Source organism: Salvelinus fontinalis, chromosome 38 (assembly GCF_029448725.1).
Source record: "Salvelinus fontinalis isolate EN_2023a chromosome 38, ASM2944872v1, whole genome shotgun sequence".
Taxonomy (NCBI): domain Eukaryota; kingdom Metazoa; phylum Chordata; class Actinopteri; order Salmoniformes; family Salmonidae; genus Salvelinus; species Salvelinus fontinalis.
The window spans coordinates 18,422,219-18,448,755 of NC_074702.1; the positions used below are offsets into that span (position 1 = coordinate 18,422,219).

The following is a 26,537-nucleotide window of genomic DNA, read 5'->3' on the forward strand; positions in this document are numbered from 1 at the left end:
CAAGCACCATGGTCTTGTAGCGGATGCGAGCTTCAACTGGAAGCCAGTGGAGAGAGTGGAGGAGCGGGGTGACGTGAGAGAACTTGGGAAGGTTGAACACCAGACGGGCTGCGGCGTTCTGGATGAGTTGTAGGGGTTTAATGGCACAGGCAGGGAGCCCAGCCAACAGCGAGTTGCAGTAATCCAGACGGGAGATGACAAGTGCCTGGATTAGGACCTGCGCCGCTTCCTGTGTGAGGCAGGGTCGTACTCTGCGGATGTTGTAGAGCATGAACCTACAGGAACGGGCCACCGCCTTGATGTTAGCTGAGAACGACAGGGTGTTGTCCAGGATCACGCCAAGGTTCTTAGCGCTCTGGGAGGAGGACACAATGGAGTTGTCAACCGTGATGGCGAGATCATGGAACGGGCAGTCCTTCCCCGGGAGGAAGAGCAGCTCCGTCTTGCCGAGGTTCAGCTTGAGGTGGTGATCCGTCATCCACACTGATATGTCTGCCAGACATGCAGAGATGCGATTCGCCACCTGGTCATCAGAAGGGGGAAAGGAGAAGATTAATTGTGTGTCGTCTGCATAGCAATGATAGCAATGACCTAGAGGAAACACTGATGGTCCTAATACAGGTGTCTCAGAGACCGGTGTTGTTCACCTCCAGTTGAGCTGGTAGAGCAGAGACCGAGGCACCTGATACAGGTCTAACAGGTGTGTCTGTGTCTAGAAGAAAGATGGGTATGTCTCACCTAGAGTAGACACATCTATCTGATACACGTCTATCTGATACACGTCTATCTGATACACGTCTATCTGATACACGTCTATCTGATACACATCTGAAACCGCTGTGTGTGTGTGTGTGTCGCCTGCAGGAAGTGTTGAACATCAACAAGCCATTGATAGATTACACAGAGAACAATGCCATGATCTGCTCCTGTTCAGGTGACTGCTACTGTGTACACAGCAGGGTTGGGATCAATTCAGTTTCAATGCAGTCAATCCAGGAAGTGAACTGAAATTCAAGAACTGCAAACTTCTCATAGAAAGTGAATGGAAACTTTTCAATGATTGAATTGAAATGGAAGTTACCCCAACCCTGGTACATAGACCAAAAGAAAGTTGAGCGTTGTGAGATGTTGAGAACAGACAGAATACCGGCCCAGGCGAAGACAGTTGGAGTAGAAAGGAAGTCACTGCCCATCTAGGTGTGTAATAGCTGCTATTTCTGCCTCATCCTTCACATTGAGTAGCCTCCATTCCCTTAGCAGCAGATCAAAAACACTCACATCAGCTCTGTTCCATCCTTCTGACTCTGTGTTGTTACACAGGTACCTTTCTTCCCCACACACACTCCTGTCTCTCCGTATGTGTGTTCCCTCCTCTTGCCGTGTCTAACGCGGTCTGACACACACTTGTGCAGAAGCGTACACACACACTAACTACTTCAGGAGGATTGGGCAGTAAAGCTGGCAAGAAATCAATCCTCTCTCCCTCTTCTCCCTTCTTCCACTCTTCTGTCCTCTGAGCTCTGTATTAAATATGTAGAGCCGTGTGCTGTGCTGGGTGTTTAAGAGGTAGTGTAGTGTCTCCTCAGGGAACACTGATATGACTCCCATCAACACAGCTCTGAATGACGTGTGTGTACATAAGCACTTACAATGAGGATTGTAGTCTGTTACTGTACACACACACACACACACACACACACACACACACACACACACACACACACACACACACACACACACACACACACACACACACACACACACACACACACACAATGACTTAGTGTGCTCTGGTGAACACTTAAATTGACTGGCATGCACTCACACACACTGACTGGTATCTACAGTAAAATGATTATAATGTGAAAAATAACCAGCAGCGTTGCAGTTTGACACTCAAACCTGTGCACCTGGCACCCACTACCATACTCCGTTCAAAGGCACTTCAATATTTTGTCTTGCTCATTCACCCTCTGAATGACACATGTCTCGAGGCTTAAAATCCTTCTTTAAGCTGTCTCTTCCACTTCATCTACTCGATTCAGCTGGTCGGTCTGTCATGGAAAGAGCGGGTGTTCCTAATGTTTTGTACACTCGGTGTATGTGTGTCTTTCTGTATTGTGTTGACTGTCATGTTGAGTGTCATTGTAACGCGCAACCAGTGTTTGTGTCATGTCTTTCACGCAGGGCTGGCCTGCTGTTCCACACTGCACCAAGTGTCCTTCACTGCTACCTATTGATTACCTCACACACTCTGTTGCTCGCCCACTGCAATTTATTTATGTCCACTCACCCACTTTATACTTTGCCGTTGCTATTGAACTGTCTATCTCTGACACACACACACACACACACACACACACTGAGAGGTGGGAGAGATGGAGGAGCATGATATAGCGAACTGTATATTGAGATTCTGATGAATTGTGACATAAAAATGATTATCTGAGAGAGACAGACTTGATGCGGTGTGTTAGATGCTGTAGGAAGGATCATTATGTGCTCATGGGGTTGTCTGTCTGGAGGATATTGTCGGTAATGCCTTTTGATGCATGTACAGCAGTTTGATATTCTTCATATGTGACATGCGGGGGTGGGTGTGCATGTGTAGATGTGGTTATTACTATGCATACAGTATGTGTGTGTGTCAGCCTGTATGATTGTGTTTTTGTAACACTAAATGTGTGCATGCATTTATAGTGTGCTATGTGTAATGTTAGTGTTAAGGACAGACGCTGTGAAGAGCACATCTATAGCAACACCATAGTAGGTGGTAATGAGTTCCATCACAGGAGGCTGCTGTGGGGAGGACGGCTCATAATAATGTCCGGAACGGAGCAAATGGAATGGCATCAAACACCTGGAAACCATGGAAACCATGTGTTTGATACCATTCCACTGATGCCGCTCCAGTAATTACCACGAGCCTGTTCTCCCCAATGAAGGTCCCATCAACATCCTGTGACTTCCATGTATGATCAGCACAAGGCTCCCACAACCTCGAACACCTCCCAGGGAACACAGTAGACGTGAGAGGAACTATATATAACTGTGGTTCTGGTTTGCATCGGGATTCCACACCCATATGCCCACAGGCCCATTAGATGTCCATGCAAATAACGTGTGCATACTTGAATGTGTATGTTACTTGCACTGTAACCCTGCATAATCAACAACAAACTAAACCTAGTCACGGTAGCTCGCCACATAACGATAAGTCCTTATTTTCGACATACAAAATCTTACCCTCATTGCCTATTCTATTCCATTGTTTTTATGCCCAATAGTTCACCATGGCAGAGGAGAATTGTCTTAATGAGAGTTTAAATGCAGAGCTAGAGCCCGGGCCTGTGCCATTCTGGCTGTGCAGATTCTCTTGAGGGGCTTCGGATGAAAAGGAGAGCGGGGCCATTACGGCTCCCCGTTCTGTTAATCAGTCTCTTATTCGAGGTAGTCTACTGGAGATGGCCCCCCAATTAGCCGCCTGCTGTGGCCGAGAGGATACATCTCAGTAGCCTGAAGTCATCTCCTCTCTGTCCTCCATCTCTACTGACGTTGAACAAAGATAGCTATAAGTGATATTAAATTCTTGCAAGGCATCCTCCTCGATATTGCTTTGACCTAACACAGCCTCACCTGAGACTAGCACAGATGCCATTTCAGAACATCTCTTTTTATGTGTTAGTAGAGGAAACCGTAGTGTAAATGTTAGTTTGTCTCACCTCAATCCCCTCAGTAGGAGGCTGCGCCCTGGGCTGTGATCCCTCTGTGCATGGCGGAGTAGTGCTCCAGTAGTTAATGAAGGGGATGTTCTCCCAGGCAGAAGGTCACAGGGCAGGTAAACAGACCAATGGGTGACAGACCAGGCCCCAGGGAGGGATGCGGAGGTTAGGGACAGTTCACATTATGACACGCTAGCTACCTGCAGTGACCTGGGTTCTTATAGTACAACTCCTAGTTATCCGGACTAGACTGTGTGTGCATGCCTTGTTATGGACCTGCCAGCTGCAACCTGTGTATGTTCTCTGTTGCTGGGATGAACAGCTATTTGGTGTGATTGTGGGTTGGTGTATATTGTCTTTGGACTACTACAGCCTGCCTATTCCTATCCCTATTGGTCCTTCTCAGCCGGACTGGACAGCTACATTTGGCTAATGCAGCAGGCCGGACTGGATCCAACCACCGCTGTGCCAGTGTAAAGTGGACTGTAAATATTGACGCAGAGACAGCGATAGGGGGGCCGCGTCCTTGTCAGAGAGAGAGGGTATGTTGGAGAGAGAGAGATACCCTGCCTTCTCCCAGGGTGCCTGTCGGTGCCTTAATGCACCATGGCAGGAAGCACACGGTCTCCCTGCAGAGAGAGGGGGAGATCAACGTCAAACACTCACACACCCACACTCAATTGTATGCATACACACTGTCTTTCCTGCTGTTACACACACACACATACACAGACACACACAGACACAGGCTTGGTGTCCCTGACATCCGTTTAATCCCAGTGTAAATGCATGGGGCCAGCTCTGGAGTCACCCTAGATTAATACTGGGCCTGTCTGACAGACTACAGCTTCAGTACAGCACCAGGCCCAAGCAGGCAGCAGCCAACAGCAGTCCACGTGGTGGTGGTTATATTGTGTATAGTGTGTTTATAATTAGCAGCAGTAATATAAGACTAGCATACTTGAAGAGGCAGTTCCCAAAGTGATCTGAATTCCTCTCCATCACCCCATCTCTCCCATTCATCCTCTCTTCTATCATTGTATGCCCTTGTCCTTATCTACCCCCCCCCCCCCCCCGCCCCCCGTACACCTCCAATATGTGTGATTATGTATGCGGCGCCTGGTTACCAGGATACAGGGTCGCTAGGGAGCGAGGTGTGTGTGTTGGGCTGAATGGATGTTGGTAATGTACCACTGTTAAGCCTTTAGGATCTAAGGGCTAGACTTCTCCTCTCCCTGACTGAGCAATGGGATTACTTCAGCTCTCTCTTCATCCTCATCCTCATCTCTATCAGTGCTGATCAATCCGTCTAGACCTAATCTGTAACCCCATCATCTGGGGTCAATGTAACCGTGTTTGTCTCATGTGTCCGTTGATGCGCAAACTTAAAAAGTCAACAAAAAAACAATACAGATGGATTTTATGATCAGCAACAATTGGATTGTTTGGCCAATGATGAATGACCCTTTAATCTGTTTGGGTCAATGACTTTTCTAGCTGAGGTATAATAAATGTGTTGCTCCGGGAGCGGAGATGTGTGTGAGGGCAGGGAGGGTAATAAAACAGGCTTATCTCTGCTCGTTAGGAGATTAAAGATGCAGAGCTGGAGACGCTACAGATTTGGGCTGACATATTAAGGAGTGATAAACGAGCGTATCCCAAACGAAGGCAGCAGTGGAGGATAGCAGGATGGGAGAAGGGAGAGGCAGGGATAAGTGCAGCATAGTGCAGCTAGGGCAGGTCAGCCAGCCGAGGTCATATGGGCCTGTTGGCTGGGGAAGCATGTTAAGAGGTAGACCTGTATCACCGAGAGAGGTAAACGGGCAGGCCGCACCGAGAGAGGAAAACGGGCAGGCCGCACCGAGAGAGGTAAACGGGCAGGCCGCACCGAGAGAGGTAAACGGGCAGGCCGCACCGAGAGAGGTAAACGGGCAGGCCGCACCGAGAGAGGTAAACGGGCAGGCCGCACCGAGAGAGGTAAACGGGCAGGCCGCACCGAGAGAGGTAAACGGGCAGGCCGCACCGAGAGAGGTAAACGGGCAGGCCGCACCGAGAGAGGTAAACGGGCAGGCCGCACCGAGAGAGGTAAACGGGCAGGCCGCACCGAGAGAGGTAAACGGGCAGGCCGCACCGAGAGAGGTAAACGGGCAGGCCGCACCGAGAGAGGAAAACGGGCAGGCCGCACCGAGAGAGGTAAACGGGCAGGCCGCACCGAGAGAGGAAAACGGGCAGGCCGCACCGAGAGAGGTAAACGGGCAGGCCGCACCGAGAGAGGTAAACGGGCAGGCCGCACCGAGAGAGGTAAACGGGCAGGCCGCACCGAGAGACGTAAACGGGCAGGCCGCACCGAGAGAGGAAAACGGGCAGGCCGCACCGAGAGAGGAAAACGGGCAGGCCGCACCGAGAGAGGAAAACGGGCAGGCCGCACCGAGAGAGGAAAACGGGCAGGCCGCACCGAGAGAGGTAAACGGGCAGGCCGCACCGAGAGAGGTAAACGGGCAGGCCGCACCGAGAGAGGTAAACGGGCAGGCCGCACCGAGAGAGGTAAACGGGCAGGCCGCACCGAGAGAGGTAAACGGGCAGGCCAGCAATCACCTGGAGACCGCTTAATTATGCACCAGCTATCTTATGCGGCAGTGCTCTAGTGTTGTAGAACTTTGGCAGTATTTTTTTATATTTTAAAACTCTAGCAGTATTTTAGACCATACCTCACATTGAGAATACAGGTAGAATTCTTGAGAATACACAGAGTGGCTAAACCCTGTCTCAATCTGTGGATGGGGGTGTGAGTGAGTGGGAAGGTATGGGGGTGTGAGTGAGTGGGAAGGTATGGGGGTGTGAGTGAGTGGGTATGGGTGTGCAGCACACCACAGAGAATTGTGGGTGTGTATAAATGTTGGTGTGAGTGACGGGGATATTGGATAGTATACAAGATGGCCCTGCCAGCTGGACTCTGCTCTGTGTGTGTGTGTGTGCGCGCGCATCCGTTTGGCTAAATTCACGGAGCCCAGTCCGTCCTTGTCGGAGGGCAGCGGAGCACGGCGCCAGCTGAGACACAGCGGACATGCTCGGGCTGTCTGGGAGATTTCATTAGAACGAGACATGGCTGGAATCCACCACAGATACAGAGGGCATGATCTCTATTCACCACTGCTGGAGTTACTCAGACAGCGGCTGCATCTCAATACTCTAAAGTGGCTTCCTCTCCTTTATCTGAACTGATCTGAAAAGAAAGTACCCTAATAAATTATGCTTTCCAGATAAAGCTGTCACCGGCCCAGTTTATTCCCTATCAGTAAAAAGGAAAGGAGAGGAGGGGAGGAAATCACTTTGGACTATTGAGTTTTATGGAGAGAGGGAGGAAAAGTATGTACAGAATACACATGGTATGCTGTATATCGTCCAACTAAATTGTTACTTGCAGGTTCCTTCTTGACAAAGCAACAACAATAAGAAATCAAATATATGAATAGGAACATAAAGTAAACGGCTCAGTAGAATAGAATAAACATTTTAGCATCGGAATAATACAGGAAGGCACAATTTATAGTACAATATTCGCACATGTATCGGGGAAGGGGGGATTGGAGGACAAGTGAGGGATAAAAAAAGATATGGATGGTTGAGTTAAGATGGAGCAAGAAAGCACTATAGACAACAAGGGAGCATGGATATAGCTAGATACATAGTCGACGACCACGGGAGTGATGAAGAGCAAAGAGAGGACGGAACAGAGGTAGTGACGATTATTAGTACTTCAGAGCTGCTGTTATGGAGACACAGCACCGCCATGTGGACAACCGGCTGTATTACATCAAAATCACCTCGTAACACTCCCTTCTAAGTCCTATAACTGGACTACTGCCATGTTGTAAATCTTTCTGTCTCATAAGACCTATTAAACTAGACACATTAAACATGCCATGTTCTGAACAATAATGACTTTATAAATGTCAGGGTAAACTACTCTTGAGATCGTTTTATTATTCATTTATTATTGACTGTTTTAGTGGGAATCCAAAGCGTTTGTATTTTATTTACATGTTGTGGTCTAATTGAAAACAACTGCTTTTTACATGTGAAAAGGTCATTGGATGCTCCATTGTTTACATTACAGAGCGTTGCTATAAGGTCATCAGTACCACAGCCATAATTGTAAGCCTAACAACATTCAATCATGGGACAACCAATTACTTTCCCTGTGTAACTCTCCTCCAATTAGCTGAGCTCCTCATTGCCATTTAACACTCCCTCATTAGCATAATCCCCTGTGCAATGATGGGGAGAATAATGAGATGGGTCACACCGTGTGTGTACTTCTGTCTTGTGTATAATCTTATTGTTAGTATTGGTACTAGTGGTCATGCTTCATTAGAGAAAGGTACTACAGTCACTATGTCTGATTGTCTGCCTCCCCATGTGACTATAGTCTACACTAATGTAGAACTTTCTTCTGTAAAGGCAGACACACTTTCTCTGCATCTCGGCTTGCTCTCTCACACACGTCCACACTTTCTCTATACCTCTCATCCACACACACTTTCTTTGCACCTCTGTCTCACACACACACACACACACACACCATTGACTGTAGTTAGGCCTACTTCATACTTGGGGATTACATTTTGAATTCCGCTTTCAGAACCTTTCACCACAAATGAAACGATATGTATTGAAATGCACTGTAGTTATTCCTGTGCATGTGGGACTACAGCACGTGAATGTTATCACTACTCTGTTGTTGTTCTCGCTCTCTTTTCTCTCTGTAACTTGTCCCCTTAAACCTCCCTTCTATTCTTTGTCTTCCTTCCTATCTCACTTTTTCTCTCATCCCTCTCTCTCTCTCTGCAGGCACTCGACTGCCAGTGAAGGATCCCACTACAAGCGGTGTTATAGGAGGGATCAGTGGTTCTGCTGCTGGCCGTTATCGACAGTGTTGTGGTCTTGGTCCGTAAAAAACGCAACCAGCACAATGGAATAAAAAAATTTTATTCCTCCCTTTCTCTCTTTCTCAGTGGTCCACCCAAGTACAAGCCCCCTCCCCCTAAGAAGCAGCAGACCACCAGCAGCAGCAGCTCTACTGATAGGGTGAGGGATGCTGGTCAGCCATAACACTTTTAGACTTGCTGTGATGGGAGATGTTTATATATCTCTATATGGCCCCTCAATTTGTATTTTACAATACCACAACATGTTTTTATCAACTTTGTTAAAAGATTTTGCAGATTAGGAAAGCGTCCATCTGAAATTGGTTTATGAGTAGACGAGAATAATCCTGTCTGTGTGCGCGCATCTGCAGCTGAACACCAGTCGAGACCCTGCGGAGAGCATGGACAGATCCGTGCACCACCTGTACTACGCTCCCCAGGATGCCGAGCCCAGCACGGTAAGAACACAGCCATACATGGGGTGAATCTCTCAATAGTCCTTCTCTCCCGAATCCTTTCCTCAATCTTCAGACATAAATAGACCTGGATGGGTGAAAGCAAATTCCCAGCTGGCCTCCTTGATATTGCTTCCAGCTGGCCTGTGTTTTCCTATCAGTGAAGATGGAGTGACTGGAGACCAGGAGAGGAAGCCATTTTTGACTATCGGGATACATTAAGCTCTGTAGCTTTGGCTTATAAAGTGTCTCAACCCAACTCTTAGTTCATTATCTATATCATTCATAATACATCCTGGTAAAGGATTCATGAAACAAAAATAAATAAATAATTTAACATCTACTTCTGATCATTAATTGATCAGTTACTCAACATGATTGCCCTATTTACCAGAACACAAACATGAGAACCTGTAGGAAACTGAAGGGTATGGAGGGCTGCTATGTGGATAGAAGCTGTTACACTGAATATGCTATAGATAGAAACAAGTATTTTTAATACTGTAGAAACCATTGCCTTGGTAAGCTAGTTACAATTTCCCCCTGTGATTTAACTCTATTGGAGCAGTGGTTTGCACGTTTGTCCATTGGCTAGAAGACCTGGGTTCAAGACCTGCTGCCAACATACTGACTCAACTCCAGCTACTTTAATAATGGAAAAATGGATGTAATCAATTTATCACTAGCCACTTTATATTATATAATATTTACTTACCCTACATTACTCATCTCATATGTATATACTGTACGCTATACCATCTACTGCATCTTGCCATCTTGATGTAATTAAATGTATCACTAGCCACTTTAAACAATGCCACTTCATATGTTTTCATACCCTACATTACTCATCTCATATGTATGTACTGTACTCTATACCATCTACTGCATCTTGCCTATGCCGTTCGGCCATCACTCATTCATATATTTTTATGTACATATTCGTATTCATTCCTTTTACAGGTAGTTGTTGTGAAATTGTTAGATTACTGTGTTATATTACTGCATGGCCGGAACTAGAAGCACAAGCATTTCGCTACACTCGCATTAACACCTGCTAACCATGTGTATGTGACAAATAAATTTGATTTGATTTGTTGCTCTGTCAGTTTGTTCGCTAATGCAAGGGTCACTAGAATACTATGAAGACTGCATTGGTTCTCCTTATTTTTATATGATTATTCAGATTATTTTGTATGATTATTTTTCCCACCAGGACTTGGACGCATGTACAGTGATGAGGAATACAATCGTGATGCGGCGTTGCGCTACACTGGCGCCCCCTCTGGCTGGGATGAACCCAGGCTGAACGAAGTCCCGCCCATGTACGCCCCCAATCAGTACAAGGCCAATGATTACCAGGACAACGAGGAGGACCACCCCCCTGCCACCGGAGCATCTCGTGGAGACAGCTTTGTGTCCCAGGCCATGTTTGTGTGAAGACGGGAGACATTGGAAGTGTGTGTGGGACTAAACTTGTTTGTACGTGAAGAACATCGGACACTGGATGTGTGTGTCTGTGGGATGGCTGCAGTGTGTGATGGTTGTAGTCATTGCTGTTCAATCAGTGTCTCCAATCTAGAATTTGACATTGTGACTAAAGTGAGCGTATATATTGGGTTCTAATAATGGGAATCATGTCTTTTAAAGGGGGGTCCGCTTTACTGTTAAAATGCTGTGCAAGTCAGACACAACATAAAACAACACCTAACTTGTATCGCGGTTGGTTGAAACTCCTTTGCATGGTGTGGTTAAAGTACAGTATGTGTGTGTGAGATTGTTTAATAGGCACAGATCCAGGGCCAGTTTACCCCCTTTGAATCCTAACCATTACCATTAGGGGATAACGCAACACTGACCTTGGATCAGATCAGTGTGTATTGATAGCTCCATCATACTGTGTAATGTAGCTGGGGTCAGGAGACTAGTAGTAGTACACTACTCTGAGCTAAAGGCAGTAGGATGATGTTGCCTATAGACACTGGTGGAAGGTCAGTTGTGTGTTTTACTCCCTAAGGATTATGTTTAAGATTTTACATAATGTAATCTGATCCTAGATCTGTGTCTAAGATACAATTCTGGATTTCCGGAGCCCAATACAAGCCATAAGAGATGGGCAATCAATTGCCTGAACAAAAATCAAACAATGTAAGTTACTGACAATCTTGTGTATACATAAAAAGGAAATCTATGTTACCTTTTAACATTGACATGTCTAAACATTGATGATTTGTGCCTGTTCACTCAGGATTTAACATCTCTATTCACATGCTCTACCACAGTATGTTGGTTACAGAATGTACTACGTAGGCCTACTGTTGAAATGTCCAATATTGTCAGGGTCTAGGTTTTTATACAACTTCAGGGTCTTCTTCTCTATACAATCACTTAATTGTTAAACCAGATGTGCCTATTTTTGTAGCGTGTCAGATTTTAAAATGTGAATCAAACAGAATTCTGAATGATTTTGTCATCTTTGTGAGAGATGGATTTGACCTGTTTTTACTACGCTATGTATGTTTGTACAGCAAAGCCTGATGCACTGGTTACTTGATGATTTTAAATTCATTAAACATTTAAACTGTGTGGTCAGTATTGCTGTGGTCACATTTTCTCATCTTGCTTAAATGTTTTTTTTGTTTCATCTGATGAGTTGGGGAGTTAACGGAAACGGAAGTACATAAGCGTCCAGAAGGGGGAACTCTGAGGCTTGAGAAAGCGGTTAGTGCTATCGGCAATCCTTGTAACCTTAACCGTTTAATATTTAAACTTCCAGTGGGGTAAGGTCAGAGTTGGGACGTCCCAATGATCCCGTTTAGACTTTACCCTGATAACTCCTGTAAAGAGGCTGTCCACTCCACCCTATAGGCCTAGAAATCCTCTATATTTTCCTCTCAACCAGGGGTATAAAACATCCTCCTTTAGCCCTGTAACTAACCTGTTGTAATGATGCTCATTAAGAACATCTGCCTGGGTGCCAGTACATTCCCACTTTATATGTTTTATATTTTTACATCATGTTACTTTGAAACAAATAACTAGTCAATACCCTGGACGTACAGGACACAGAGAAAGAGGCTTGTTACAGCTTTACACTTCAATAACAGTTGAACTGCCAAACAATCCGGTAAGGATTCAGTCTGTGCCTGTGTCGGCAGGATCGCCCTGCAGTTTGGAGCCAATGATCAAACAAAGGTTTGGGTTGGTGAAGTAATCTGAAAGAGAGAAAATATCATGTTAGTTCTATGTCAAGGACTGTCCCTGTCTGTATATTGGTGTGTGTGTGTGTGTGTCAGTTTGTGTTGATTGAACCCACCTGCTGCATACTCTCGAATGTCTGTGGGTCTTTTGAGAAATACATCTCTGTAAAAAAACAAGAAGCAGGTACCCAAGCAATTGGCCAGTTAGACTGCATTACTGTAGCTAAGTATGAAATATAATTCTATTTGTTATTGATGTCTGGAGCTGGAGCGCTTGAGAGCCCTAATGGAGATGGAGAATAATATGTCTGAAAATATACCGTCAGTCAGTGCCAGCCAATTAACAAACCTTAAGAAGTTGCTTATTAAGACCTCCGTCTCTGGATGCTCTCTCAAATATTTTTCATTGTTGATTCTCGTAATGATCTATAAAAAAATACTGAATTAGCGAATGGCTCTGCAGAGGACAAAGGGACAATTCTAATCTGTCAAGACTGATGAAAGCGAGGGAAGACATCTGAATTTCCATTTTATTCGACAGACAACCTAACATCATACTTCAAGATCTGTCTAATATACATTGTTGGCTTTGCTTGTCCAGGGGAAGTATAAAGGTGAATGTCCATTAACTTTACTGTCCATTCTACTCTTTCCCATGCCTCATGATATTGGGAAAAGCCAAGTGGGCAATGGCAATGGCAATAGCAGATTCAAAGTTACCCCACGTAATGTTTGTCATTGCTGAGCCTATCTTTAACCGAGGAATTTCTGCTAGCTAACTATTAGCTGGATGAATGTAAAAATAATGCAGTGATAGAACAAGAAATCCTATTGTATATTAATTCCTGATTCTATCGATAGAACTAACGTTAGCTAACTAAATGTTGTTGGGGAAGCCAAAGAGCACTCATGGAGCGAACGACGTTAACTACCTACAGTAGCTAAAGTGTTAGCTAGCTAACTTACCTTAAATTGTCGGAGTTGCTGTTGTTGCGCGATGCTTAATGCACCAAAGTCCAGTTTCTCCAAACCACTTTTATCAGCCATTTGATCTCATCAGCTAGCTAATATCCCTTTGATAGTCTGCTTGCTACCGTTAATCTCTTTACTAAAACAAAACCCGCCTGTTGTTGACAAGCCCCACTGTTACCATGGCAACAGCCTGAGTATAACAGAAGCAACACTTTTCCCACAGAGTTTATCTTTTCTTTCCCCCATGATATCTTTGTAGGTCTCTATGGCTCTGGGTGGCAGCCAATGTGACAATGTTTTTCAGAGCCAGTATTGAGGGATCCAGCCACAGGACATGAGAGTTCTGCCATATTGCCCAAACAGCTCATCATATGTTGTGACCTAAGCAAGTACCTCTGGAGTAGATGTCTCTACTACAGGTCCATGCAGGGAGACCAGAACACTCATGGATGGATACTTGGTGTGTGAGATTCGTGTTTGCTCCTATTCACTATTGTAGACTATAGAGCACACACATTTTCTTCAGAAAATTGACCTTTTCTAGTTTTACTTACATTTGACTCAAGTCATGTGTAATATTTAATATAACCATTAATATGAATGAATATGCTTAATTTGGTTACAGATTCAAATCTTAGAATTGTATTGAGGGGGTTTGGAGGGTTGGTAGGGTTGACTGCCCTGCCAAGTAGGGTTGGCAGGGCAGTCAAGAGGAGGAGGGACGTGTGTACACATGAGGGACTTGGTATAGAGAAGCCTGGGGACACGATCTCTCAAAGGAAGGGGTTAATGACCTTAATAACCCAACAATAGTGACCTATAGCGACCTTGTCAAGCGGTTTGGACCACCTGTTGTAACAGTTAAGGTGTCACGAACCCCATCACATTTATTAGGCCAATTACTGTCTGGAACATTTTCAAGTGTCCCCCTGTCTATTCTTCCATCACATTCATTAGGCAAAATACTGTTAGGCAGACCTCTTCACGATATGGTTTCAAAGCAATTTTCTGATAGCCCTAGGGGCTCATTATCAGTGATGTAAAGTACTAAAGTAAAAATACATTAAAGTACTACTTCATTTACTTTACTATTTATATTTTTGACCCCTTTTACTTCAGTACATTACTTACTTTTTATTCCATATATTTTCCTTGACACCCAAAAGTACTCGTTACATTTTGAATGTTTAGCAGGACAGGAAAACAGTCAAATTCATGCACTTATCAACCGCACATCCCTGGTCATCCCTACTGCCTCTGATCTGGCAGACTCACTAAACACATATGCTTTGTTTGTAAATGATGTCTGAGTGTTAGAGTGTTCCCCTGGCTATCTGTAAATGATGTCTGAGTGTTGGAGTGTTCCCCTGGCTATCTGTAAATGATGTCTGAGTGTTAGAGCGTTCCCCTGGCTATCTGTAAATGATGTCTGAGTGTTGGAGTGTTCCCCTGGCTATCTGTAAATGATGTCTGAGTGTTAGAGTGTTCCCCTGGCTATCTGTAAATGATGTCTGAGTGTTGGAGTGTTCCCCTGGCTATCTGTAAATGATGTCTGAGTGTTGGAGTGTTCCCCTGGCTATCTGTAAATGATGTCTGAGTGTTGGAGTGTTCCCCTGGCTATCTGTAAATTATGTCTGAGTGTTGGAGTGTTCCCCTGGCTATCTGTAAATGATGTCTGAGTGTTGGAGTGTTCCCCTGGCTATCTGTAAATGATGTCTGAGTGTTGGAGTGTTCCCCTGGCTATCTGTAAATGATGTCTGAGTGTTGGAGTGTTCCCCTGGCTATCTGTAAATGATGTCTGAGTGTTAGAGTGTTCCCCTGGTTATCTGTAAATGATGTCTGAGTGTTAGAGTGTTCCCCTGGCTATCTGTAAATGATGTCTGAGTGTTGGAGTGTTCCCCTGGCTATCTGTAAATGATGTCTGAGTGTTAGAGTGTTCCCCTGGCTATCTGTAAATGATGTCTGAGTGTTGGAGTGTTCCCCTGGCTATCTGTAAATGATGTCTGAGTGTTAGAGTGTTCCCCTGGCTATCTGTAAATGATGTCTGAGTGTTGGAGTGTTCCCCTGGCTATCTGTAAATGATGTCTGAGTGTTGGAGTGTTCCCCTGGCTATCTGTAAATGATGTCTGAGTGTTGGAGTGTTCCCCTGGCTATCTGTAAATGATGTCTGAGTGTTAGAGTGTTCCCCTGGCTATCTGTAAATGATGTCTGAGTGTTGGAGTGTTCCCCTGGCTATCTGTAAATGATGTCTGAGTGTTAGAGTGTTCCCCTGGCTATCTGTAAATGATGTCTGAGTGTTGGAGTGTGCCACTGGCTTTCCGGAAATAAAAAAAACAAGAAAATGGTACCATCTGGTTTTCTTAATATAAGGAATTTGAAATTATTTATACTTTTACGTTTGATACTTAAGTATATTTTAAACCAAATACTTTAAGACTTTCACCTAAATAGAATTTTACTGTGTGACTTTTACTTGAGTCATGTTCTATTAAGTTATCTTTACTTTTACTCAAGTATGACAGTTGGGTACATTTTCCACCACTGCCCATTATAATGTATAGCACTATCACTTTTCTCTATTCCACTGCAGTTGTAAATTACTTAAACTAAAAATATGCCACAAAAAATGTAACCTCCAGCCCACTCTTAGTAGGTGACCTTTGGTAAGTGTTTAGACTGGTTATAAGTATCCTTCAACCACACAGCTGCATACAACGTGTATAAAAGGTATAAAATGTAGAGGAGACACCTAAATGAGTCTGTAGAGTGTAGATAGAAGAGAAAAGGCTCTGAGCTATCCCTCCTAGATCCAGGGACTGCTTCTGCTACTCGTACTACTACATCTGATCAGCACCATGGCTTCAACAAAGTTAAACAGTACTGAATGCTCTCTCTAAACCTCACCTTCTGAACCAGACAACTTTTCAAGAGGAGCATGACATGCCGGATCTGTCTGCCTGTTTTTTCCAGCACATCGCTTCAGGGAAAAAATATATCTTTCTGATTTTTAGTTGTTCTTTTTCTCTTCTCTCTGGTGATGAACAGCTACCTACTCATTCGATTGGTGACACTTAAAGAGCACTTCTGGCAGCCGTTCTAGACTTTGTTACATTTTCAGATGATATGTGGTCTTTTGCATAGCTTCATTGAAGCATTCATTGTTTTGCACTCTGTTCTGCTCCAACATACTGTGATTATCAGGGGGTGGTGAATGGAACAATTTAGTATTATGTGTACCATCCTTTGGAGCGCTCAGATGACTCTGGCCCTCATGGAAATAGAAAGATATGTCTTTATTTGCCACAGCATCCTCTACCTGAGCATAATGACTTCTAGGCATGTATGGCTTGCCTTGGGGCTAGTCTGGGTACTGAGTGCCATTGCTGGTAATTATCACTTGGTCCAGCTCAACATGGGACACACATGGTGCATTTAATAGAGCCACTGCAGGGCTGCTATGTGAGTCTAGAATTGTGAGAGGATCTGTGAGCTTTAGTCCTGTGCAAGAAGTACTGTTCCATGGCCCTCCCGGCATCACCCTAACTCTTTCAATCTGAATTACTTGCCTCTGTTTTGGGCGTATGTACAATGAGGCACGCAGTGCTGTTGTGGCCCTCCCAACAAGACAACCACTGTGCTTGTAGAACTGTAACCTTCTACCTCTGTATGTTTCTACTGTAGCTGGTGCCAATAATCTACTGTCTAACCCGTCTGCAACTACACGAGCAAACTCTGCCCCTTCACTTGTCTCAACATATTTTTTGTGTTACTCATGGTGCATCAACCCTGTCGTCTATACCATCCGTAACCAAGAGGTGTGCACTGATACATCTGTGCCAAAGAAGTCAGGTGGAAAGAGAGCATTCAGCAAGAGGAGGATGAGGACAGTATTCAGGTGGATGAGTCCAACAGGGCAGAGAAAAGACCACAGAGGGATGGGGTGGGGCAGGAGGGGAGCAAGAGACTGCAACCTCTCTGTCCTTCCTCCTTTCTCTCTGGTTGATGTGTGACTCACTGATCTGACTGCAGGACATTTGGGAAGACAGCTAAATTAATTGATATCTTATTACAGTTGTGAGTGTTCACGTGTGCTAGTTTTCACTGGATGTGTTTTGGGACCCATTTAAAGGATACATTTATATGAGCCAGGAAAAACTGTAATCCATGTCTCGTATTTCTTTAAACAGCCACGACAAATTTCAGCTAACTTTAACCACGGCTAGATAAAAACCAATAGGAGTGATGGGGCAACTGTGTTTATCCTAGCTCATAGACTACTTTCAGAGTAAGAAACAATCTAACATGAAGTTAATGAATTAATCCTCTTAAACTGTGTTTCAACGTCTTACTATGTACGCTTGTAATAAGTTAACATGTTTGAGGTGTGTTTCAGTATCCACATCAGTCATTAAAACTCGTTTTTCAACCACTCCACAAATTTCTTGTTAACAAACTATAGTTTTGGCAAGTCGGTTAGGACATCTACTTTGTGCATGACACAAGTAATTTCTCCAACAATTGTTTACAGATTATTTCACTTATAATTCACTGTATTACAATTCCAGTGGGTCAGAAGTTTACATACACTAAGGGGACTGTGCCTTTAATAAATCTTCTTAGGGCTAGGGGGCAGTATTTGGAAGTTCAGATGACTGACATGCCCAAAGTAAACTGCCTGTTACTCAGGTCCAGAATCTAGGATATGCATACATATGGTAGTATTGGATAGACGACACTCTGAAGTTTCTAAAACTGTTAAAATAATGTATGTGAGTATAACAGAACTGATATGGCAGGCAAAAACTCGAAGAGAATCCATCCAGATTTATTTTTTTGAGGTCACCACCCATTCAAACACTTGTCTATGGGATATTCAAAGGAAATCCTCCCATATTGCAGTTCCTATGGCTTCCACTAGATGTCAACAGTCTTTAGAAAGGGTTTCAGGCTTGTTTTTTGAAAAATGTCCAAGAATTTGTAGTTTTTAAAGGTGGCTCTCATTTGGACTGTAGTCTTGTGGCGCGCGTGGATGCGGGCGCCCACTTCGTTATTTATCTCCGGTATCAAACATACTATTCTCCGTCTCCGTCTTTATTTACATGTTAGGGTACTTGAGGATTGATTAGAAACATTGTTTGACTTGTTTGGACAAAGTTTATTAGTAACCTTTGGGATTGCTTTGTCTGCATGTTGAACGACTGGAACGGGTGGATTACTGAATCAAACGTGCCAACTAAACGACCGTTTGTTGTGTAGCTGGGACCCTTGGGATTGCAAACAGAGGAATATCTTCAAAGGTAACTGATTTATTTTATCGCTCTTTCTGACTTTTGTGATGCCTCTGCTGGTTTGGAAAATGTTAATGATTTTGTATGCAGGGCGCTGTCCTCAGATAATCGCAAGGTATGCTTTCGCCATAAAGCCTTTTTGAAATCTGACAAAGCGGCTGGATTAACAAGAAGTTACGCTTTTAAATTATGTATGACACTTGTATTTTCATGAATGTTTAATATTACAATTTTTGTATTTTGAATTTGGCGCTCTGCAATTTCAGCGGATTTTGGGGAGGTGGGTCACTAGCGCTCCACCTAGCCCAAAGAGGTTTGCCTTTAAACAGCTTGGAAAATTCCAGAAAAGGATGTCATGGCTTTAGAAGCTTCTGATTGACTCAAACGATGTCAATTAGCCTATCGGAGGTGTACCTATGGATGCATTTCAAGGCCTACCTTCAAACTCAGTGTCGCTTTGCTTGACATCATGGGAAAATCAAAAGAAATCAGTCAAGACCTCAGAAAAAAAAATTGTAGACCTCCACAAGTCTGGTTCATCCGTGGGAGCAATTTCCAAACGCCTGAAGGTACTACGTTCATCTGTACAAACAATAGTACGCAAGTATAAACACCATGGGACCACGAAGCCATCATACCGCTCAGGAAGGAGACGTGTTCTGTCTCCTAGTGATGAACGTACTTTGGTGCCAAAGTGCAAATCAATCCCAGAACAACAGAAAAGGAACTTGTGAAGATGCTGGAGGAAACAGGTACAAAAGTATCTATATCCACAGTAAAACGAGTCCAATATCGACATAACCTGAAAGGCCGCTCAGCAAGGAAGAAGCCACTGCTCCAAAACCACCATAAAAAAATCCAGACTATGGTTTGCAACTGCACATGGGGACAAAGATCGTACTTTTTGGAGAAATGTCCTCTGGTCTGATAATGACCATCGTTACGTTTGGAGGAAAAAGGGGGAGGCTTGCAAGTCGAAGCCCACCCGTGAAGCACGGAGTGGCAGCATCATGTTGTGGGGGTGCTTTGCTGCAGGAGGGACTGGTGCACTTCACAAAATAGATGGCATCATGAGGTAGGAAAATTATGTGGATATATTGAAGCAACATCTCAAGACATCAATCAGGAAGTTAAAGCTTGGTCACAAATGGGTCTTCCAAATGGACAATGACCCCAAGCATACTTCCAAAGTTGTGGCAAAATGGCTTAAGGACAACAAAGTCAAAGTATTGGAGTGGCCATCACAAAGCCCTGACCTCAATCCTATAGAACATTTGTGGGCAGAACTGAAAAAGCATGTGCGAGCAAGGAAGCCTACAAACCTGACTCAGTTACACCAGCTCTGTCAGGAGGAATGGGCCAAAATTCACCCAACTTATTGTGGGAAGCTTGTGGAAGGCTACCCAAAATGTTTGACCCAAGTTAAACAATTTAAAGGAAATGCTACCAAATACTAATTGAGTGTATGTAAACTTCTGACCCACTGGGAATGTGATGAAAGAAATTAAAGATGAAATAAATCATTCTCTCTACTATTATTCTGAGATTTCACATTCTTAAAATAAAGTGGTGATCCTAACTGACCTGAGACAGGGAATTGTTACTAGGATTAAATGTCAGGATTTGTGAAAAACTGAGTTTAAATGTATTTGGCTAAGGTGTATGTAAACTTCCGACTTCAACTGTTTATTAGTGTAGTAACAACCATATTATGGTGAGTACAAAAAGAAGGACATTTAAAATGATTCCTTCAAGTAAAATAAATAAGTAAACACACATCCAAAATAGTTCAGATATGAAATAATTGGGAGTATAGATAGTGTGCAACTTTATTTTTCAATTATTCCTGCAACCCAGTGATAGGTGAAACTTTATTACGGAAGCCTACCACTCTAATCTAAATGAAGACACTTCCCTCATTTAATCCTTAAAGGGTACATCCATTTTTAGACTTACATTTGAGAGTGGTTACATTTCTCCAGCCACATCCTTCAGCTGTTTAACAAAACAGTGGTGGGGTGTCAACTTTGTTGTTGTTTGAAAGATTGCCCCTTTAACCACTGAAACACAACTCTTCAAAATATAGGCTTATTATACAATATAGAAGTGGGTTATTTGACTTCACACAGCAGGGCCACACCACGTAGTATCCAGTACTCAGGCGGTGGAGCAGTCCTCAGTTCCACAGTAGCAATGTAATTCAGGTCCATCCTTACAGGCTTCTTATATATGGGACAGGAGTATAACCGGGCATCCTTGACACCTGAAATGACCAAAGCAATGATACAAATCCATTACTTATACATGATGATAACATGAGTTTCTTTTTCACTGCATGTTGTCCATTCAGTAGGTCTGACATACCGTAACCATTGAACCTAAAAGTTAGATAATTTCTACTGACATGTTCAACATATAATGTATCGATGAAAAGAACAAGCAGCTGATTGAGATACTGTTCAATGAGTCTCCAGGAAGTTACAGTAAATACTGACTACAGCACTCACCATTGTTTTCAGCATACATCCTGACTACAGGCATCATCTCAAACAACACTTTGGGTTTGGAGTCGATGAGTTTGCAGTTCCTCCTGTCCCAGCCGGCCCCCTCCAGATAGAGGCCGTACACATACACCCCCTCAGAGGGCGGCTGGGTGATGTCATCCTTCATCCACTTGGTCACCTCGTTGCACAGCACCATACGGTCTAGGGCCCAGCCCTTGTTTGCACGAGTGATCTCCTACACACACAAAAACAGAGTTACATAGACTGGCTTTGTCTTTGTAGCATCATGATCAACTATGACTGTGTGGTGTGTGCAACCTCTAAATATAATTAGAATGTGTGAATGTGCCGTCTGTACCTGTCTCATGGCGGTCAGGAAGCCCTGTGGGTTAAAGAACCCTGTCATCCAGAAACAGTTGGGCCGTCCTTCAAAGATCCACGCCTGGAACTGACGGTTTCTATCCAGCAACTCAGTAAACCAGAACCCTAGAGTGCTGGAGGCCCATGACGCCTAGAACACAGGAATACAGAAGTAGAAATAGAACACGGAATAGATAAGTAGAAAACTGAATATATGTGTATCCAGTGGCAGTAATAAACGTACCTTCTTCCAACGTGAGGGGATGCGTGCGTCATACATGCAGTCCAGCGCGTCCCGTAAGTTCTCACTCATGATGATGGTGCCGTCGATGGCCAGTTTGAGGTCGGTCAGCGTGTTCCTGACCAGCACGATGACCCTCTGCATGCGGTCTATCTCCTGACGCAGGAAGATGTTCATGGGCTGGAGCAGACCCATCTTCTGGAGCCTCTCTCTCACCTGGATATATTGAAAACATGTTCTTGTGAAATTACGCTTTAAATAAATGTTTATTTGATTTGATTCTTAACATATTGGAATGCAAATGCATAACACAGTTCTAAACATTAAAAAGTGAACCTGTATTGCAGTAAAAACATTCACTTCAAGTGGATTTCACTGCACTATGTGTCACGCCCTGACCTTAGATATCTGTTTTTCTATATATTTTGGTTAGGTCAGGGTGTGACTAGGGTGGGTACGCTAGTTTTTGTATGTCTATGGTTTTTGTATGTCTAGGGGTTTTTGTATGTCTATGTTGGCCTGATATGGTTCCCAATCAGAGACAGCTGTTTATCGTTGTCTCTGATTGGGGATCATATTTAGGTAGCCATTTTCCTCATTTGTGTTGTGGGATCTTGTTTTTGCATAGTTGCCTTGTGCACTGCAATACTGCACGTTTGTTAGATTCTTTGTTGTTTTGTTGTAAGTTTCACTATTAAAGAATGTGGAACTCTACGCACGCTGCGCCTTGGTCCGATTCTTTCAATGAACGTGACAGAAGATCCCACCACCAACGGACCAAGCAGCGTGTTCAAGAGGAGCAGGGATCCTGGGCCCGGGAGAAAAGAGAGTGGAGGACATCCTGGACCTAGGAGGAGGTAATGTCAGGGGACAAGCCCCTGCCATGGAAGCAGGCGGAGGCAGCGAAAGAGGAAAGGCAACGATACGAGGGGACACGGCTAGCACGGAAGCCCGAGAGACAGCCCCCCCCCCCCCGGGGGGCACACGGGGAGATTGCCGGAGGTAGGGTTTAGACCTGAGCCAACTCCCCGTACTTACCGTGGGGAGCGTGTGACTGGTCAGGCACCGCGTTATGCAGTGATGCGCACAGTGTCTCCAGTTTGCCTTCATAGCCCGGTGCGCTTTATTCCAGCTCCCCGCATTTGCCGCGCTAGAGTGGGCATCCAGCCAGGACGGGTTGTGCCGGCTCAGCGCTCCTGGTCTCCAGTACACCTCTTCGGACCAGGATATCCTGCGCCGGCTCTACGTACTGTATCGCCAGTACGCCTTCACAGCCCAGTGCGTCCTGTGCCAACGCCCCGCACTTATCGAGCTAAAGTGAGCATCCAGCCAGGACGCATTGTGCCAGCTCTACGCTCCAGACCTCCAGTGCGCCTCCACAGTCCAGTACGTCCTGTGCCTATTCTCCGCACTCGCCCTGAGGTGTTTGTCATCAGCCCGGTGCCACCAGTCCCACGCATCAGGTCTCCAGTGCGCATCCACAGTCCAGTATGTCCTGTGCCTCTTCCCCGCACTCGCCCTGAGGTGCGTGTCATCAGCCCGGTGCCACCTGTACCGGTCCCACACATCAGGTCTCCAGTGCGCCTCCACAGTCCAGTACGTCCTGTGCCTCCTCTCCGCACTCGCCCTGAGGTGCGTGTCATCAGCCCGGTGCCACCTGTACCGGTCCCACGCATCAGGTCTCCAGTGCGCCTCCACAGTCCAGTACGTCCTGTGCCTCCTCTCCGCACTCGCCCTGAGGTGCGTGTCATCAGCCCGGTGCCACCTGTACCGGTCCCACGCATCAGGTCTCCAGTGCGCATCCACAGTCCAGTATGTCCTGTGCCTCTTCCCCGCACTCGCCCTGAGATGCGTGTCATCAGCCCGGTGCCAACGGTACCGGTCCCACGCATCAGGCCTCCAGTGTGCCTCCACAGTCCAGAGCTTCCGGTGACAGTTTCCAGTCCAGAGCTTCCGGCGACAGTTTCCAGTCCAGAGCTTCCGGCGACAGTTCCCAGTCCAGAGCTTCCTGCGACAGTTCTCAGTCCAGAGCTTCCGGCGACAGTTCCCAGTCCAGAGCTTCCGGCGACAGTTCCCAGTTCAGAGCTTCCGGCGATGTTTCACAGTCTGGAACCTCCTATGACGTTTCACAGTCCGGAACCTCCAGGGATGATCCCCAGTCCGGAACCTCCAGGGACGATCCCCAGTCCGGAGCCTCCAGCGACAGTCCCCAGTCCGGAGTCTCCAGCGACGGTCCCCAGTCCGGGGTCCCCAGTCCGGGGTCTCCAGCGACGGTCCCCAGTCCGGGGTCTCCAGTGACGGTCCCCAGTCCGGGGCCTCTAGCGACGAGCTGCAGTCCAGAGCCTCCGGCGATGATCCACGGTCTGGTTCCACAAAAGCGGAGGGATCAGCGTAAGGTGGGGGGGCTGCGTCCAGAACTGGAGCTGCCACCAAGGGTAGATGCCCACCCGGACACCTCCCCTATAGGTTCAGGTTTGCGGCCGGGAGTCTGCACCATTGGGGGGGGTACTGTCACGCCCTGACCTTAGATGTTTTTCTATATATTTTGGTTAGGTCAGGGTGTGACTAGGGTGGGTACGCTTGTTTTGTATGTCTAGGGTTTTTGTATGTCTAGGGTTTTTGTATGTCTAGGGGTGTTGTATGTCTATGTTGGCCTGATATGGTTCCCAATCAGAGACAGCTGTTTATCGTTGTCTCTGATTGGGGATCATATTTAGGTAGCCATTTCCTCATTTGTGTTGTGGGATCTTGTTTTTGCATAGTTGCCTTGTGCACTGCAATACTGCATTTTTGTTAGATTCTTTGTTGTTTTGTTGTAAGTTTCACTATTAAAGAATGTGGAACTCTATGCACGCTGCGTCTTGGTCCGATCCTTTCAATGAACGTGACACTATGGGGCATATTTTAGAAATACATTTTATTGCATGGGTTATTGTTAGATGACTTGCCGTCACCCTGTGAGAGTTTTTTAACGATCTACCTTGCTGCAGCAAGGTATTATGGGAAATAATATTTTTAATGGCCAGCACTGTATTAATCGTGGGTGATTATTTCCATTAGGGTTAGCTAACTCCAGACCAGTGCTACTCACTTCAAACGGTACGTAGTCTGGAGGTAGTTTCTCCAGCATGTCGTCAGCTAGCCTGGCCACAATGGCCTCCCTGGTCTCCCCTCCACCACTGGAGCTGTCCTTAGGCTGGATGGACAGGATGGTGTCCAGGACGTCTTTGGCCAGCTTGCTCTGGTACGTTATGTCAGCATTGGGGTGCAGGCCAAACACCTCTGGAGTGTCGTAAGCCGGTAGGCCCTGCAGAGGAAAACACATAAATTAGGATTAGAGTCCGCATGTCTGTGCATTACCAAACTACAGTAAAACGTGTAATGCATTGTGGATACCTCCTTATAATGCATTATGAACAAGTTTTTCATAGGAAGTGTTATCAAATGCCTCAATGCCAATCATAATGTATACAGCACACATCTTCATGCAGTCTGACTACATTAATTCAATATAATGTTACACAGCACTGTAAACTGCAGGAGAGACTTTGAGTGTGAAAAATGAACTGACCTGAATGTATGTCAGATATTGGTCCACGTTGGTACACTTGGGAATGCTGTAGCCTTTGTAGAAATAGAAGTCAGGTCCAAACATGTTTTCACTGAACCAGACCTTGGCGAAGGTGTTGAGCAGACGCTTGTCATAGTCGTCTGTCACCCTACCGCCATACTGGATCTCCCCGATCATGTAGCGCACTGTATTCCAGGATACACCCTGGGGAGACGTCAGACTACCATCATCACAGGAACAGACACATCTTACATAGGAAGACAGGTAGCAGTACTAACAGTAGAAGTAAAGATAGATCTTTACTTAGTTACAGCAGGAGCTTCTTGTCTCTGCACCTACCTTCTTGATGTCCATGTCGTCCAGGTGGTTCTGAACAAACTGCACGGTGGCGTTGAAGTCAGCCTGGTTGAACTCGTAGGGGATGTTCCAGCCCAGGGGGCCGAATTTACGCCTCTCCTGTACCGTAGAGTGGAGGAACACCACCCCATACAGCATGGGCCTCCACTGGACCATGTTACTGACATCCAGCAGGTCCTGGTTAATGCCTGGAGCAACAAACAAGAAGCTAGGGTTAGGATTAGGGTTGTGGTTGAGGCTAAGGTTGAACCGGGATATGGACATGAATTTAGGGTTAGGGTTCAACTGGGATGTGGACATGATGCTAGGGTTAGGATTAAGGTTGTAGTTGAGGCTAGGGTTGAACCTAATTTGGACATGAAGCTAGATTAAGGGTTAAGGCTAGGGTTGTTGTTTAGGGTTAACCGGAAGAAACGGGGGTGTATGTGTGTGTTTGTTTGTGTAGGTGCGTAGACATGCATGGATATGTATGTGTGAACTGTGGTGTGACCCACCTCCATAAGTCCTCTTCAGCCCTGCCTTCAGTCCCTGTGGAGGCTCATTAGTGAACTTGATGGACATCTGCAGCAGTGTGATGGGGAAGTGTTTTTGGACCTCTGTAGTAATCCACAGGCGGAAGGTCTCATGAATGGTGTCTGTCTCTGTCACAGTATCCATCAGCTCATCCATGAAGTCCAGGCCCAGGTGGCAGTTCTGGAGCAAGGCCCAGCCTCCCTGTGTGTGCATTCGGGATAAATTAAAATTAAAATAATACATAGTTACATAGTTGTCCATATTGGGAGAGTAATTAATTACTAATGTCATTATGTAATGAAATTAATAATGTGAGGGAGATGCATGTGGTGTTAGTCCATTTAATTTGTAATACAGTCTAATACGGTCTAAATCAATCACATCCATTTTCATTAACACCGTGGTTCAATTTCAATTCATATTCCA

General features: G+C 45.3%; 2 protein-coding genes across 3 annotated transcripts in view; both read right to left on the reverse strand.

Annotated features, from left to right (window-relative positions):
* Positions 1–8,692: 8,692 nt before the first annotated feature.
* On the reverse strand, positions 8,693–13,564 carry LOC129837679 (RIIa domain-containing protein 1-like). The gene is made up of 4 exons (XM_055904030.1): positions 13,272–13,564; positions 12,655–12,731; positions 12,422–12,468; positions 8,693–12,320 (listed from the first exon to the last, which is right to left on the reverse strand). The coding sequence occupies exons 1-4, from the start codon at positions 13,350–13,352 to the stop codon at positions 12,241–12,243; spliced, it is 285 nt and encodes a 94-aa protein (XP_055760005.1). The 5' UTR covers positions 13,353–13,564; the 3' UTR covers positions 8,693–12,240.
* Positions 13,565–20,378: 6,814 nt separating this feature from the next.
* LOC129837441 (dynein axonemal heavy chain 5-like) overlaps positions 20,379–26,537 on the reverse strand; it is a 70,463-nt gene continuing 64,304 nt past the window's right edge. For both annotated transcript variants that reach the window (XM_055903596.1, XM_055903595.1), the window contains 8 exons: positions 26,093–26,312; positions 25,581–25,786; positions 25,242–25,445; positions 24,762–24,977; positions 21,674–21,886; positions 21,428–21,580; positions 21,073–21,304; positions 20,379–20,828 (listed from right to left, as the gene is read on the reverse strand). In XM_055903596.1, coding sequence (XP_055759571.1) covers positions 20,677–20,828; positions 21,073–21,304; positions 21,428–21,580; positions 21,674–21,886; positions 24,762–24,977; positions 25,242–25,445; positions 25,581–25,786; positions 26,093–26,312 — 1,596 coding nt within the window. In that variant the 3' untranslated portion in view covers positions 20,379–20,676. The remainder of the gene's footprint in view (positions 20,829–21,072; positions 21,305–21,427; positions 21,581–21,673; positions 21,887–24,761; positions 24,978–25,241; positions 25,446–25,580; positions 25,787–26,092; positions 26,313–26,537) is intronic.